Source organism: Malaclemys terrapin, chromosome 7 (genome assembly GCF_027887155.1).
Source record: "Malaclemys terrapin pileata isolate rMalTer1 chromosome 7, rMalTer1.hap1, whole genome shotgun sequence".
In the NCBI taxonomy this organism is placed as follows: domain Eukaryota; kingdom Metazoa; phylum Chordata; order Testudines; family Emydidae; genus Malaclemys; species Malaclemys terrapin.
This window is the reverse complement of record NC_071511.1, coordinates 54,098,991-54,113,191: the sequence shown is the minus strand read 5'-3', so window position 1 is coordinate 54,113,191 and position 14,201 is coordinate 54,098,991. Positions and strand designations below refer to the sequence as shown.

General features: G+C 48.6%; 1 protein-coding gene across 3 annotated transcripts in view; it reads left to right on the top strand.

Annotated features, from left to right (window-relative positions):
• Positions 1-264: 264 nt before the first annotated feature.
• Positions 265-14,201, top strand: part of PDLIM1 (PDZ and LIM domain 1) — a 90,801-nt gene continuing 76,864 nt past the window's right edge. Inside the window, exon 1 of one of the 3 annotated variants that reach the window (XM_054034782.1) lies at positions 265-423. In XM_054034782.1, coding sequence (XP_053890757.1) covers positions 328-423 — 96 coding nt within the window. In that variant the 5' untranslated portion in view covers positions 265-327. Of the gene's footprint in view, positions 424-6,550; positions 6,651-14,201 lie in introns of those variants that run through there. The other 2 variants (XM_054034784.1, XM_054034783.1) reach the window with 2 other exon arrangements.

Here is a 14,201-nt window from a genome sequence, read left to right as displayed (position 1 = left end):
CTGACAAAAGCCAGCAGGCCAAGCCCCCCGCCGATTATTTCTTTCGGGTCTCATGATTTCGGGGGTACCTGACTGGTGCGTTTAGCGCAGCTTGGGGCGGGCCCGCTGTGCTCGGCGCTGTGCAGCACGGACTCTCGGTGGTCAGCTGGCCCAGCGGTGGGGCCCAGCCACGGGCTGGGCTGGGCTGGGACCACCTCCGGCAGCAGGCAGCGCCCCTCTCCGCGGCGCTGGGGGCCGGGCGGGGCTTGAGCCCGCCCAGGGGCGGGGCAGCCGGTTCCATCGGAGCAGGGTCCCGGCTCGGCCCGAGCAGCCGCCGCCGCCGCCGGAATGAGCAGCCACCGCGTCGCCCTGCAGGGCCCGGGCCCCTGGGGCTTCCGCCTGGTGGGGGGCAAGGACTTCGAGCAGCCGCTCACCATCTCTCGGGTAGGGACCCGCTGGGCCCGCCACCCTCCCGGCCCCTGGGCTGCGGGGGGCAGGTGTGTGGGGCGGGGCAGAGGGGGCTTCCCGGAGTGATGTAGAGAGGGGTGTTGGGGGTGTGCGGGTGGCTGGTGCAAGAGAGGGGATGGGGGGCAGGTGCAGAGAGGGGGCATCGGGGAGCTTCCCTTGTACTTGGGGGATTGGTGCAGAAAGGGGGCGTTGGGGAGGCTGTGGGGTTGGTGCAGAGAGGAGGTGTCGGGGGGGCTGTGGGTATGAGTGGGGCTGGTGCAGAGAGAGTACCCTGTGGGTACTTGGGGGATTAGCGCAGAGTGGGAGCCTCGGGAAGGCTGCCCCGTGGGTACTTGGTGGGGATTGTGCAGACAGGGGTGCTGCCACAGGCCTTCTGTGCTGTAAGCGGAATGGTCCCTGGCCACTGCCGGTGCGGAAAAGATCTGGGCAACAGTCTGGTCTGCAGACCTCTCCTCCCCTACCCTCCCCACCCATTGCAGTGGCTGGAAAGCCTCTAATTCCACAGGAAAAGGCTCTGCGAGTTCTGCTCCTTTCCCCAGGTTCCCGTCTCTCACGTGCCAGATGCTGTTGGAATCCACCCCGTTACTATCTCCAAGCCAGAGTTGCCAAAGCTGACTCCAACAATCCTTTAGCAGGAGGGAGCTAAATTCCCTTTCTTTTATGTTTTGATTCTCTACTCTAACAATGAAGGAAACTTAGCAAAGTAGGCTGACTTGGTGATAGGCTTCTCAGGGCTGATGCCGAAGTAGTGGAAGAGTGTGTGTGCACACGTAGGTGAGCTATTGATTATTTTATAGCACTCTCAAGTGTTCTAGGTGCTATGTCCTTTCACACACCCCAAAAAGGTGGTTCCTAGGTCCAAAGAGATCGTGATCTAAACATGGGCTGGCTAGAGAAGTGAGGCTATGACGCCACGCCGACGCCACGCCGGGATAATAGGAGTCAGGACGACCACAGGCTGAGAGATGTATGTCTCTCAGTGGCTCAAGTTGTAGTATTTGGGGTTTTGGTTCTTGGTTTTCTTGTAAAACAGATTTCTGTGGAAGTGGGTCTTGCTAGCGGTATGAGTAAAATGCAGGGGTGGAGGCTTGGCCAGTGTGGAAGGGTGTAAAATGTTTGTGTTGGAGTTACATCCAGGCTGGTGCAATTAGTGGGGAAATGGAGGAGGAGATGCAGGCAGGGATTGCATAATGTAAAACCTTGAAAATCTGGCTTGATGCCCTGGTTGAACACCTGCCACTGAGCCAAACTACCTTTTGTTTTAGTTTGTTTCTGAAAATAACTTTTTCAATGCTACTCTTTTTATTTGGATCTTAAAACTTTAAAATGGCTAATCAGTTGTAAGGAGCATAGTATAACTTTCCCTTTCAGGTAAAGTTGTGAAGACTTTCCAAAAGTGGAAATGTTACTGAAAATGCAAAAAACAAATAACAAAAAAAGGTTCTTAGTGAAGAGCAATCTGCCTTCCTTCATCAGTGGGTTGTTGAGTCTGAAGCCTGATGATGCCACCATTCAGGGCATGAAAAATGTACGTGTGTTAGAGGACTAAATCTCCTAGCCAGCGGTTGATATTTTGGGAGGTACACGAAGGGGACAGAGGAAGATGTGACTTTAAGACCTGCTCTGTACAAGGCTGGACAATATGGTGGTAAAATCAGCAAGGTCCTGTCTACACTAGTGCTATGACAAATGGAGCTACACTTATCATCAAAGTATCTGAGAGCTGCGCACACATTAATGTGGCTGCAGCTCCCTGTGAAGTAGGAAGTATTACCCCCATTTTACCGGTGGGGAAACTGAGGCACTGATTGATTAAGTGAGTTCAGTGTTGCACAGAAGGCCTGTGGCAAAGCCAGGAACTGAACTCGGCACTTTCAGTTCAGTACCATAAGTAAAAGACTAGCTTTCCATGTCTCTCTCCCCACCTTGGAATATTTCATTAAAGCTTTTTCACAAGGACTCGCTTCCCCTGCCTGGCGTGTAGCATTACCCACTGGAGTAGCTAGCCTCTTGGGTGCTGGGTTATTGAACAAAACACACAAGCATTTTCAAAAGCACAAATGTATTAAAACTTTGTTCAAAAAGGAAAATCAGACCGGCAATTCTAAGTGGCTCACGGACTGAGACTCTTGTGTGCCAGTATTTTAGCTCTCCTATGTCAACTCCTTTGTAATGTCAGTAACTAAACCCAGATTGTAGATTGAGAGAACTAGTGGTCATTAAAGCTGCTGTACTTAAGTTTTACAGTCTGCTCGAAGGGCAGCATTTCAGTAGCTCTCCAGCACTGAGGTGGTGGTAAATTCTCAGTGGTCGCTTTTACCCGTTGTGGCAAATGGCCGACGCTATTATGGTGGGTCCCGCACTTTTCCTTCATGTGATGGGTCAGGGCCTAAGTTCCCTCTAAGGTGCATGCCTGTGCGGCCATGCAGAAGGCCCCCAAGGACTGCGCACTTAACTCCCCCAGCCCCGGGGCTGTGGCACAGTGGGGAAGAGATGCCTCAGCCCCTATTCTTGGGCTTCTTGCCCTCGCTCCCTTTGGGCAGGATTTCTCTTGGTCCTCCATACCTGGGGAGTCCCTCTGCTCTGCTTGAGCAGGGCTTCTCTTCCCCTGATACTCTGATCCTCTGGTCAACAACAGTACTCTTCCAAACTACAGTCAGCTCTCTTTCCCTTCTCCTGTCTGACTGAAGCAAGTTTTTTTTTTTTAATTAGGTCTCTGTCTGAGCCTTAATTGGTGCCAAGTGCTCTAATTAGCTTGTAGTAACCTCTCCTCAGTCCACAAGGAATAAGGCTCTGATCATCCTGGGGCTTATATACCTCCCATTGATCACTCTCCTGCTGCCCTCTGGCCCTGCTGTATCACTCCATGTTGCCCAAGTACTAAGAACATTTTAAGACCTGCGGGTGGCTATCTTACAACAGAAAAACTTCAAAAACAGACTCCAAGGAGAGACTGCTGAGTTGGAATTGATATGCAAACTAGAGGATTGAATAAGGACTGGGAATGGCTGAGCCATTACAAACATTGAATCTATCTCCCCTTGTAAGTATTCTCACACTTCTTATCAAACTGTCTGTATTGGGCTGGCTTGATTATCACTTCAAAAGTTTTTTTCTCTTACTTAATTGGCCTCTCAGAGTTGGTAAGACAACTCCCACCTGTTCATGCTCTCTGTTTGTGTGTACATATATCTCCTTAATATATATGTTCCACTCTATATGCATCCGAAGAAGTGGGCTGTAGCCCACGAAAGCTTATGTTCTAATAAATGTGTTAGTCTCTAAGGTGCCACAAGTACTCCTGTTCTTTTTAAGAACATTCTGTTTCGCAAAAGCTTCTAAGAGCCTCTCCCTGTGCCCATTATAAGCTTCCCTTTAGAGAAACCAGCTGGATACTGGGGATTTGGTGTAGGAAAGTTTTGACAGACTCATTGATCTCCAGATTTTTAGATGTTTAAGTGACAAGGGTTTCCCAGCCTACACTCTGTAGAGCACCTGCATATACCTAGAACTAAGACGAGCTCCTTGCACACACCAACAGGTCCTTCCATCCCTCTCTTCCCCCACAAGCTCCTTGTGTGCACCCCCAACCCCCTTATTGCTGGGCAGCTCTGCCACCTCCCTTCAGCTGCTCCCTCATGCCAAAGTCCTTTGTTCTTCCCCTCCATTCCCCCCTCTGTCACATCACAAGGGGTCTGTTCCACCCCACCCAGTTCCTCCTCCCCACCATGCCAGGGGCTGTGTGTGTGTCTCTGGTGCCTCCCCCCTGAAATGTACCTTTCTTCCTCACTGAACTGGAAGGAAAGGGAAGAGCAGATGCATTGGTGCCCCTCTTCCCCCACCACAAAGCAGGCATTGATGCCACAGCACACTAGGAGGGAGTGTGACGGGTTGGATCACAGAAACCCCCTTGGGAGCTGCCACCTGATGTGCAAAGACTACCTCTGCTCCTGTTTTCCCTGCCAGCTCAGGACTCCAGCATCCTGTCTTGCTGAGCCAGACACTCCTGTCTGCTCCAACACAGACCCAGGGTCCGAAACACTTGTCCCAAAGCTGCAAGCTTACCTGAAAACAGTTTACAGAAGTGTGCTTGTCTTTAGCACTCAGATGCCCAACTCCCAAGGGGGTTTAAACCCAGATAAATCCATTTTACCGAGCATAAAGCTTATGCAGAGTAAACTCATAAATTGTTCGCCCTCTATAACACTGATAGAGAGAGATGCACAGTTGTTTGCTCCCCCAGGTATTAATACATACTCTGAGTAAATTACTAAATAAAAAGTGATTTTATTAAATACAGACAGTAGGATTTAAGTGGTTCTAAGTAGTAACAGACAGAACAAAGTAAGTCACCAAGTAAAATAAAATAAAATGCGCAAATCTATGTCTAATCAAACTAAATACAGATAAGTTCTTCACCAGTTCCAGAATGCTCTCTTTTACAGGCTAATCTCCTTTTAGCCTGGGTCCAGCAATCACTCACACCCCCTATAGTTACTGTCTTTTGTTCCAGTTCCCTTCAAGTATCCTGAGGGGGTAGAGAGGTTCCTTCCTTAGCCAGCTGAAGACAAAATGGAGGGGTCTCCCACGGGTTTAAATAGACTCTCTCTTGTGGGTGGAGACCTCCCTCCTATGCAAAGTCCAGCTCCAAGATGGAGTTTTGGAGTCACCTGGGCAAGTCACATGTCCCTGCATGACTCAGTCTTTACAGGCTGAAGCCATTGTCCACATGGTATCTTGCATGTCTCCAGGAAGACTTCTTATGTGGATTGGAGCATTCCAAGATGCATTGTTCCCCAAGTGTTTCCTGATCAGGTACTTAACCTGGCGAATTCCTTCCTAAAGAAGCTGACCAAATGCCTCACAAAGCTTACTTAGAAACCAAGCAAGCGTACAGCCCATATTCTTAAGCTCAAGTAGAAAATGATATATATGTACAAATAGGATGAATAGATATAGTAGACCATAACCTTTACGGAGATATATTGCATGGCACAGGCAGCACAAAACATATTCCAGTTATGTCATACATACATTTATAAGCATCCCCCCCCCATAAAGCCTTATGGGGTACACTGTCACAGGGAGAAAGGAATGAAACCGCCTTGTGCCTCTCCCTGACTCCCCCTGCTGGCTGAGCATCTACTCCACAGCTCTGGATGTCCCCAGGGTTCTGCCCTCTGATGTCTCCAACATACCCTGGAAGTATGGGAGTACTTGTGGCACCTTAGAGACTAACAAATTTATTAGAGCATAAGCTTTCGTGGACTACAGCCCACTTCTTCGGATGCATATAGAATGGAACATATATTGAGGAGATATATATACACACATACAGAGAGCATAAACAGGTGGGAGTTGTCTTACCAACTCTGAGAGGCCAATTAATTAAGAGAAAAAAAACTTTTGAAGTGATAATCAAGCTAGCCCAGTACAGACAGTTTGATAATAAGTGTGAGAGTACTTACAAGGGTACTTACATTGGCCAAACCGGACAGTCTCTACGCAAAAGAATTAATGGACACAAATCTGACATCAGGAATCAAAATACTCAAAAACCAGTGGGAGAACACTTTAACCTGTCTGGTCATTCAGTGACAGACCTGCGGGTGGCTATATTACAACAGAAAAACTTCAAAAACAGACTCCAAAGAGAGACTGCTGAGCTAGAATTGATATGCAAACTAGACACAATCAACTCCGGTTTGAATAAGGACTGGGAATGGCTGAGCCATTACAAACATTGACTCTATCTCCCCTTGTAAGTACTCTCACACTTATTATCAAACTGTCTGTACTGGGCTAGCTTGATTATCACTTCAAAAGTTTTTTTTCTCTTAATTAATTGGCCTCTCAGAGTTGGTAAGACAACTCCCACCTGTTTATGCTCTCTGTATGTGTGTGTATATATATCTCCTCAATATATGTTCCATTCTATATGCATCCGAAGAAGTGGGCTGTAGTCCACGAAAGCTTATGCTCTAATAACTTTGTTAGTCTCTAAGGTGCCACAAGTACTCCTGTTCTTCTTTTTGCGGATACAGACTAACACGGCTGTTACTCTGAAACCTGGAAGTATGGTCAGCTGCAGCATTCAGCCTGGCAGACAGGAGGAGAAATGCCATCAAGTTAACTAGAGGGCCTCACAAGCTTGGTCAATGATGAGATGGTCCTTGCCCCAAAGAGCTCACAATCCAAATAATGTGAGTTGTGTGTGTGTGAGAGCAAGAGTGTGGAGTTTATTTTGCACACAATCTTTAAAACTTCCCCACAGTCACTGCCCAGAACAGTGCCTGGGAAGTGTGTTGATGACTTTGTGCTGCCTGCCAATCTGAAGACCAGTAGCTCAAACTTCCAACCCTAGCTGAGCAAATAAGATGCTCAAAGGAGCCACTGAGCCTCCAGTACCATGCCAGCACTGCAGTGGAACTGCTTGGGCTCTTGCTGCTGCCAAAACCTTTATCTCCTGTACTGTGTATTCATATTGTTTAAAAATTAGCAGAAGCCCTGGATGAATAACATTCCAGAACGTGAACTTATAATGCAATTTGTGATGCATGTGAACTGTAACTTCTGATTCATGACAGGTTTCAGAGTAGCAGCCGTGTTAGTCTGTATCCGCAAAAAGAACAGGAGTACTAGTGGCACCTCTAAGGTGCCACAAGTACTCCTGTTCTTTTTCTGATTCATGCTAACTGTGCCTGAGCTCTCCTGCTCTTTTTGGGGAGGTTTTATAATCCCATTTTTCCCTTTTTTTTTTTTTTTTTTTTTTTTAATGTTTTTATTCCCCTTAGTGCTGTCTGAAAGACTCTCACAAACAAAACTGGCTGACTGTCCAGAGGAAATGATGAAACTGAAACCAAGTGCTGTCAAATGCACAAAGATAAAATACAGAATTTTTTTTCTCTCTAGTTTTTCATTTGCGCTACTAATGAATACCTAGCTCTTACTAAGACCTTTTCATCGGTACAGCTCAAAGTGCTTTACAAAGGAGGCAAGCACCATTACCCCATTTTACAGTAATCTTAGGTATTTCTTACAACAATCGGAGGTAAAAAGATTTTAGGCAGAAGTGTGTTTAAGTTGCCACTTTAGATTTTTTTTCCTCCTCTTCATCAGTTTCACTTGTCGGTGCTGATGAATGTATTGTAGCTGGGTGGGTTAACAGTGGCACTAATAATTGCAGACTCGTGTGTGCAAGACTGATTTCTAGCACTGGGCAGGCTGAAAAATAACCCTCTATTGGGTTTTATTTTTTTTCTTTTGGTCAGACAAATGCTGGTCATTGGAAGCCCTCTGTTCAGTTTTCTCACATATCTCTGTTGTTTTAAATTCACCCCCAAGACCTCAAGTCATAAAGCTTTCTCTCTTTTGTTTATACTTAGGCACATGTAGGCTTAAAGGCTCATGCTTTCTCCCCTTAAATTCAGTAGAAAATCTTCCCCTAATATTTCCCTGCCCCTCCCCCCCTGGTGTAAGTAGGCTCTGGCCCTTTGTTCTTTGATTGTAGGTATATCAGACATTAGGGGGGTCTGAGTCATGATGATTTTCTGTTAGTGTAACTCCATTTCCCCCCCTTTGTGGTCATCTTTATGAGCTAAGCCCTCTGGGCATAGCACTCCCATTGCCTTCCATGAGCATTACCCAGGGGGAATGCTTATAGGATCAGACCTAAAGGCACTAACTTCCTCTTACCTTGCCATTCTCTCTAAGTACACAGTGTTGGAATGCTTAGTTAGTTGCATTTATCCTCATAACAACATGCCTGTGAGGTAGGTCAGGGTTAACCCTGGTTTGCAGTTGGGAAGCAGAGGCACATGGTATAGTAAGTGTCTTGTCCAAAGAAGTCAGTGGCTGAGCTGGGAACTGAGTCCAGGGCTCTTGAGTTCAGCGTCTGACCCACTAGAGCAGGCCTGCACAACTCGTAAAGTGGCGAGGGCCATATTACTGCAAAGAAAACAGCTGAGGGCCGAAACCCCCCGGCCCCGCCAACCCCCCCCCCCCCCCCCACAGCACCACCCAGCCACCCCCGAAACACAACACCCCCTCCCAGCGCCGCCCGCCCCACAGAAACAACCCCCCCAGCGCCGCCCAGCCCCCCCAAAACACCCCCCCCCCAGCGCTTCCTGCCCAGTGGGAAAAACCCCTCCTTCCCCAGCGTCACTCTGCTGAAACAGCAGTATTGAACCTTGGTAATATGTTATAGCAGGCCCCTAAGGTAGTATAATCAAGGTAAAAGAAAAATGTCTTTTTGCTATAAGTAAAATAAGATCTTCCCCCACTTTGTAATCAATTGCCCTGTTGAATGAATGAGGTATGAATGAAGAAGGTATGGAAGGCAGCACCTCCAGACAGCTGCAACCCTTGGAGAGGGGATGGGAGCCAGACCAGATCAGTAGAACAGGTCAGTCACCGACTCACCACTCGCCTCCTCAGACCCCCACCGCCCCGGCTCACCCACTCAGCCCCCCTCCCCCACCACCAGCTCACCTGCCCCCCTGCCGGTCTCCTCAGCCCCCCACCCCTCCAGCTTGCCTACTCACCCCCCGCAGGCCACACAGTGAGCCCATGCAGGCCGCATGCGGCCCCAAGGCCACATGTTGTGCATGCCTGCACTAGAGCATCCTTTTCTGGATGTTGGGGAAACAGCAGATTTCACTGACCCTAGTACAATGCCTTTGATGACTTCTTTTATTTTAGATGAGAGACAAAGGACAGTCTATGGTATTTGCACTGCTCCTCTAATCTCTTTTTAACACCCCCCTGTCCCCCCACAAATTTTACTTATCTTTGAAACTGCTTCAGGCTCAAACTTGTAACATTTGTGTTCTGAGCCCAAACCTGTCCTGCTGCCAAGTTTAATTAAACTTGGAGAAGTTGCACTGTATGTAAGAGAGCAGTATGATTGCTCAGAGCTCAAGTATGAAACTGGAGAAAAACCTGTTGAGAGTCTTTGGGTTAAGTTTAAAGACGAAAGCAACAAGGGTTATGTCGTGGTGGGCGTCTGCTATAGACCACCAGATCAGAAGGATGAGGTAGACGAGACTTGCTTCTGACAACTAACAGAAAATTCCAGATCACAAGCCCTGGTTCTCATGGGGGAATTCAATCACCCTGACATCTGCTGGGAGAGCAATAAAGCTGTGCACAGACAATCCAGGAAGTTTTTGGAGAGTGTTGGGGACAACTTCCTGGTGCAAATGCTGGAGGAACCAACTAGGGGCCGTGCTCCTCTTGACCTGCTGCTCACAAAAAGGGAAGACTTGGTAGGGGAAGTAGAAGTGGGTGGCAAACTTGAGATGGTCAAGTTCAGGATCCTGACAAAAGGAAGAAAGGAGAGCAGCAGAATACAAACCCTAAGAAAGGAGAGCAGCAGAATACAAACCCCGGACTTCAGAAAAGCAGACCTTGACTCCCTCAGGAAACTGATAGTCAGGATCACCTGGGGGGGGGGGGGGGGGGGGGGAAGGACTGCGGGAGAGCTGGCTGTATTTTAAAGAAGCCTTATTGAGGGCACAGGAACAAACCATCCCGAAGTGCAGAAAGAATAGCAAATATGGCAGATGACTAGCTTGGCTTAACAGAGAAATCTTTGGTGAGCTTGAACACAAAAAGGAAGCTTACAAGAAGTGGAAACTTGGACAGATGACTAGGGAGGAGTATAAAAATATTGCTCGAGCATACAGGGGTGTAATCAGGAAGCCCAAAGTACCATTGGAGTTGCAGCTAGCAAGGGATGTGAAAGGTAACAAGAAGAGTTTCTACAGGTATGTTAGCAACAAGAAGGTAGTCAGGGAAAGCGTGGGACCCTTACTGAATGGGGAGGCAACCTAGTGACAGATGATGTGGAAAAAGCTGAAGTACTCAATGCTATTTTTTTTTTTTTTTTTTTTTTTTACCCTCGGTCTTCACAGACAAGGTAAGTTCCCAGGCTGCTGTACTGGGCAGCACAGTATGGGGAGGAGGTGAGCAGATCTTTATTAATGATCTGGATGATGGGATGGATTGCAACCTCAGTAAGTTTGCGGATGACACTAAGCTGGGGGGAGAGGTAGATACGCTGGAGAGTAGGGATAGGGTCCAGAGTGAACTAGACAAATTGGACGATTGGGCCAAAAGAAATCTGATGAGGGTCAACAAGTCCTGCGCTTAGGATGGAAGAATCCCATGCACTGCTACAGGCTGGGGACCAACTGGCTAAGCAGCAGTTCTACAGAAAAGGACCTGGGGATTACAGTGGACAAGAAGGTAGATATGTTTCAGCAGTGTGCCCTTGTTGCCAAGAAGGCTAACAGCATATTGGGCTGCATTAGTAGGAGCATTGCCAGCAGATCGAAGGAAGTGATTATTCCCCTCTATTTGGCACTGTAGAGGCCACATCTGGAGTATTGCATCCAGTTTTGGGGCCCCCACTACAGAAAGCTTGTGAACAAATTGGAGAGAGTCCAGCAGAGGGCAACAAAAATAAGGGCGCTGAGGCTCATAACTTACGAGGAGAGACTGAGGGAACTGGGATTATTTACTCTGCAGAAGAGAAGAGTGAGGGGGGATTTGATAGCAGCCTTCAACTACTTGAAGGGGGATTTCAAAGAGGATGGAGCTCAGCTGTTCTCAGTGGTGGCAGATGACTGAACAAGGAGCAATGGTCTCAAGTTGCAGTGGGGGAGGTGTAGGTTGGATATTAGGAAAAACTTAGGGTGACCAGATCACCCAAGTCAAATATCGGGACGCGGGGGTGTGTGTGAGGGAGTGATGGGGCGGGGGGGGGGGCGGGGGGGGCAAAACAAACAAACAAAAAAACCACCCTTCCTCCACAAGCGCTGGAGGGAGGCCCGGGAGATGCAGGGGGAGCGTGGGGCCAGGGTGAGTGAGAGTCCGGCCTGGCCCCGAGCAGGCAGGACTCAGTCGGGCGGTAGGGGGGCTGCCTGCGGGGCCAGGCGGTGGCTGTTCTCCCCCTCCCCCGCCCTGGGCAGTGGGACTCGGGAGCAGCTGCTGCTGCAGCTCCCACTGCCGCGGGTGGGGGGGGAGGAGGAAGCGGCCGATGGCCAAGCTCGGCGGCTGTGGCTCTGGAGCCCGGGCCCGAACCCCCCAAGCCCGGGCCTGCTGCAGGGTCCCAGCAGCGCGCACACTGCGCCCAGCCCCTGGCCAGTCGCGTCTGGGCTGCTGCCCAGCTGGTGCTATTCCTGGGTGGCCCCAAAGTGGGGGCAGCAGGCCCCAGCCCCCCCCCCGTCCCGCTTGGGTCCTGCAGGGGAACAGGCTCAGGGGGTTCGGGCCCGGGCGCCAGAGTCGCAGCCGCCAAGCTTGGCAATCGGCCGCTTCCTCCCCCTGCAGCAGTGGGAGCTGCAGCAGCGGCTGCTCCCAAGTCCCGCTGCCCGGGGGGGGAGAACAGCTGCCGCCTGGCTCCGCGGGCCGCCCCCCTACTCTCCCTACCGCCCGACTGAGTCCTGCCTGCTCAGGGCCAGGCCAGACTCTTACTCACCCCGGCCCCATGCTCCCCCTGCATCTCCCGGGCCTCCCTCCAGCGCTTGTGGAGGGAGGAGGAATGGTGAGCCTGGGGAAGAGGCGGGGATTCCGGGAGGGAGCCAATGGGGGGAGGAGAGGGAGGAGTTGGAGCGGTGGGGGGCGGGGGGAGCACTTCCGGGCTCCAGGCTCCGGAGCATTTCCTTGTTTGTCCAGTGTCCCAACCGCACATCAGTCAGGACGCGGGACAAACAAGGAAATATCGGGACAGTCCCGATAAAATCGGAACGTCTGGTCACCCTAGGAAAAACTATTTCATCAGGGGCGTGGTGAATCACTGGAATGGGTTACCTAGGAAGGCGATAGAATTGCCATCCTTAGAATTTTTTAAGGCCCCGCTTGATAAAACCCTGTCTGGGCTGATTGAGTTGCAGTTGGTCATGCTTTGAGCAGGGGCTTGGACTGGATGACTTCCTGAGGTCTCTTCCAATCCTAATCTTCTATGATTCTAAATCAGCTGGAGCATTGTTATGATGTTGGAGCAGACTGAGAGGATTTCTCAAGCACTCTCTTTGATGCTGTCATGTGAATGTAACTGTCCTTTGAAAGGGGATGCTTAGCAGACACTGCTGAGTTTGGATTTGTTTTAAAAAGAACTTAATGTTGTAGGGCTTGAGGGGAATTTTTTTTTCAAGTTCTTATTACAAATAAACTATTTTGTATAGATATGTGTAATATACAATAGATCAAATCCTGCTTGATTTACTCACGTGAGTACAGTAAACAGGACTTGGCCCCATAACTTTACTCTTCTAATGATGATGTGCTGTGGATTGTTGTGATGGATCTTATCACAAATCCTCTCCATGCTGCTGACTGACATGCTACAGGTTTATGACTTTGTTGGCTGTCCTGTGGCTGGTTTATTCCTAGTTTAAACTCCTATGAGGTTAGTGGATCTGGGAAAGGGAATTTAAGTACCTGTTGAATGAAGTGCAGTTAGACCCACTTTTTGTGTAACAGCCCACATTTAATCAGCTCCTAATGTGGGAGGGGTAGACCTCTATTTCCTTTGTTCTCTTACCATTTTACACAGATCGACCTGATGGAGCTGCTCATCATGCCAATAACAGATCTGTGTGGAATTGCTCCACAAGCCTGTGTTTTGAATCCCTCTGTTTTTTTGTGTTCCCTGCCAGTTGGTTGTGCTGATCTTAAAAGCAATTGACTGACACAAAATAAGAGGCAGAGGGGGATTTGGCTCTACAATGAGTCATAGCAAAATAAATAAATCTCCTCTTTGCGCTATGTATCTGCACATAATTTAGGAGCTGTCTGTGAAATGCCCAAAGCAGTTGAATGTATAGCAATACATGTTGGTGCGCCATCATCTTTTCCCTAATGAAAAAGAAGCCACGTGTCAGCCTGGTTATATGTGTGTATGAGATTAAAAATGCACATAGTATACAATGTCAGTTACAATGGCCTGAATTTGCCACAATGAATTCAGTCTGACCCAGTCTATTAATGAAGTTTAAAAGGAGAGAGAGAGAGAGAGAGAGAGAGAGACTAGGATTTAAAGCAAAATAAGGCCCGAATTTTTTGTAATCAGATACCTGTATAAAGTTTAAACACAGTCCTCCAAGCCCACTAAGTGGTTCATCCAGGTCTTTTCTGTAAACTGTTGATTTAGTTGAAAGTTGATTTAGGGGTTACAACTTGGATTTTATTGCCCAAAGTCAGACCTGGGACCAAATCTTGTTTACCCAACTCAATGGAACAAATAGTCTCATGAAAATCCATGTAAACAGTGTAAAATTGTCCTTGGTGTAAATAGCTGCTGCTCACTTTACTTCGGGGCAGTTGCACCTGTTTATACCAGTCTGAATCTAGCCCCTGAACCCTAGTAAACAGCTGGATACAGGAAGAGAAGAGCAGCTCAATGGGGGTGAGTAAAAGTTAGTTAAAAGACATATTTGGAAAAAAAAGATCCTTTTTGTGTGCTGAGCTTCTCAGCTCAAATAAGCATGGAAACAAACCTGCTGGGGTTAGTGCTACGTTCACCCTGCTCCCTGTGAGGAGACCCGATCACAATATGCAAATACCTGCTGGGGTCCCACCAAAATCTGGGCTGGGACCTTTTCCATGTGCATGAAGAAGAACCTGTAGCCATGGTATGAAATTTAAGTAGAGGTCTAGGTTAGGTACGGGGAGGGTTTTTACACCCAGAGACTAACTGAAATGCTTCACCTGCTGCCAAAGGAAACAGTGGATGTGGCTACTGTAATTGGATT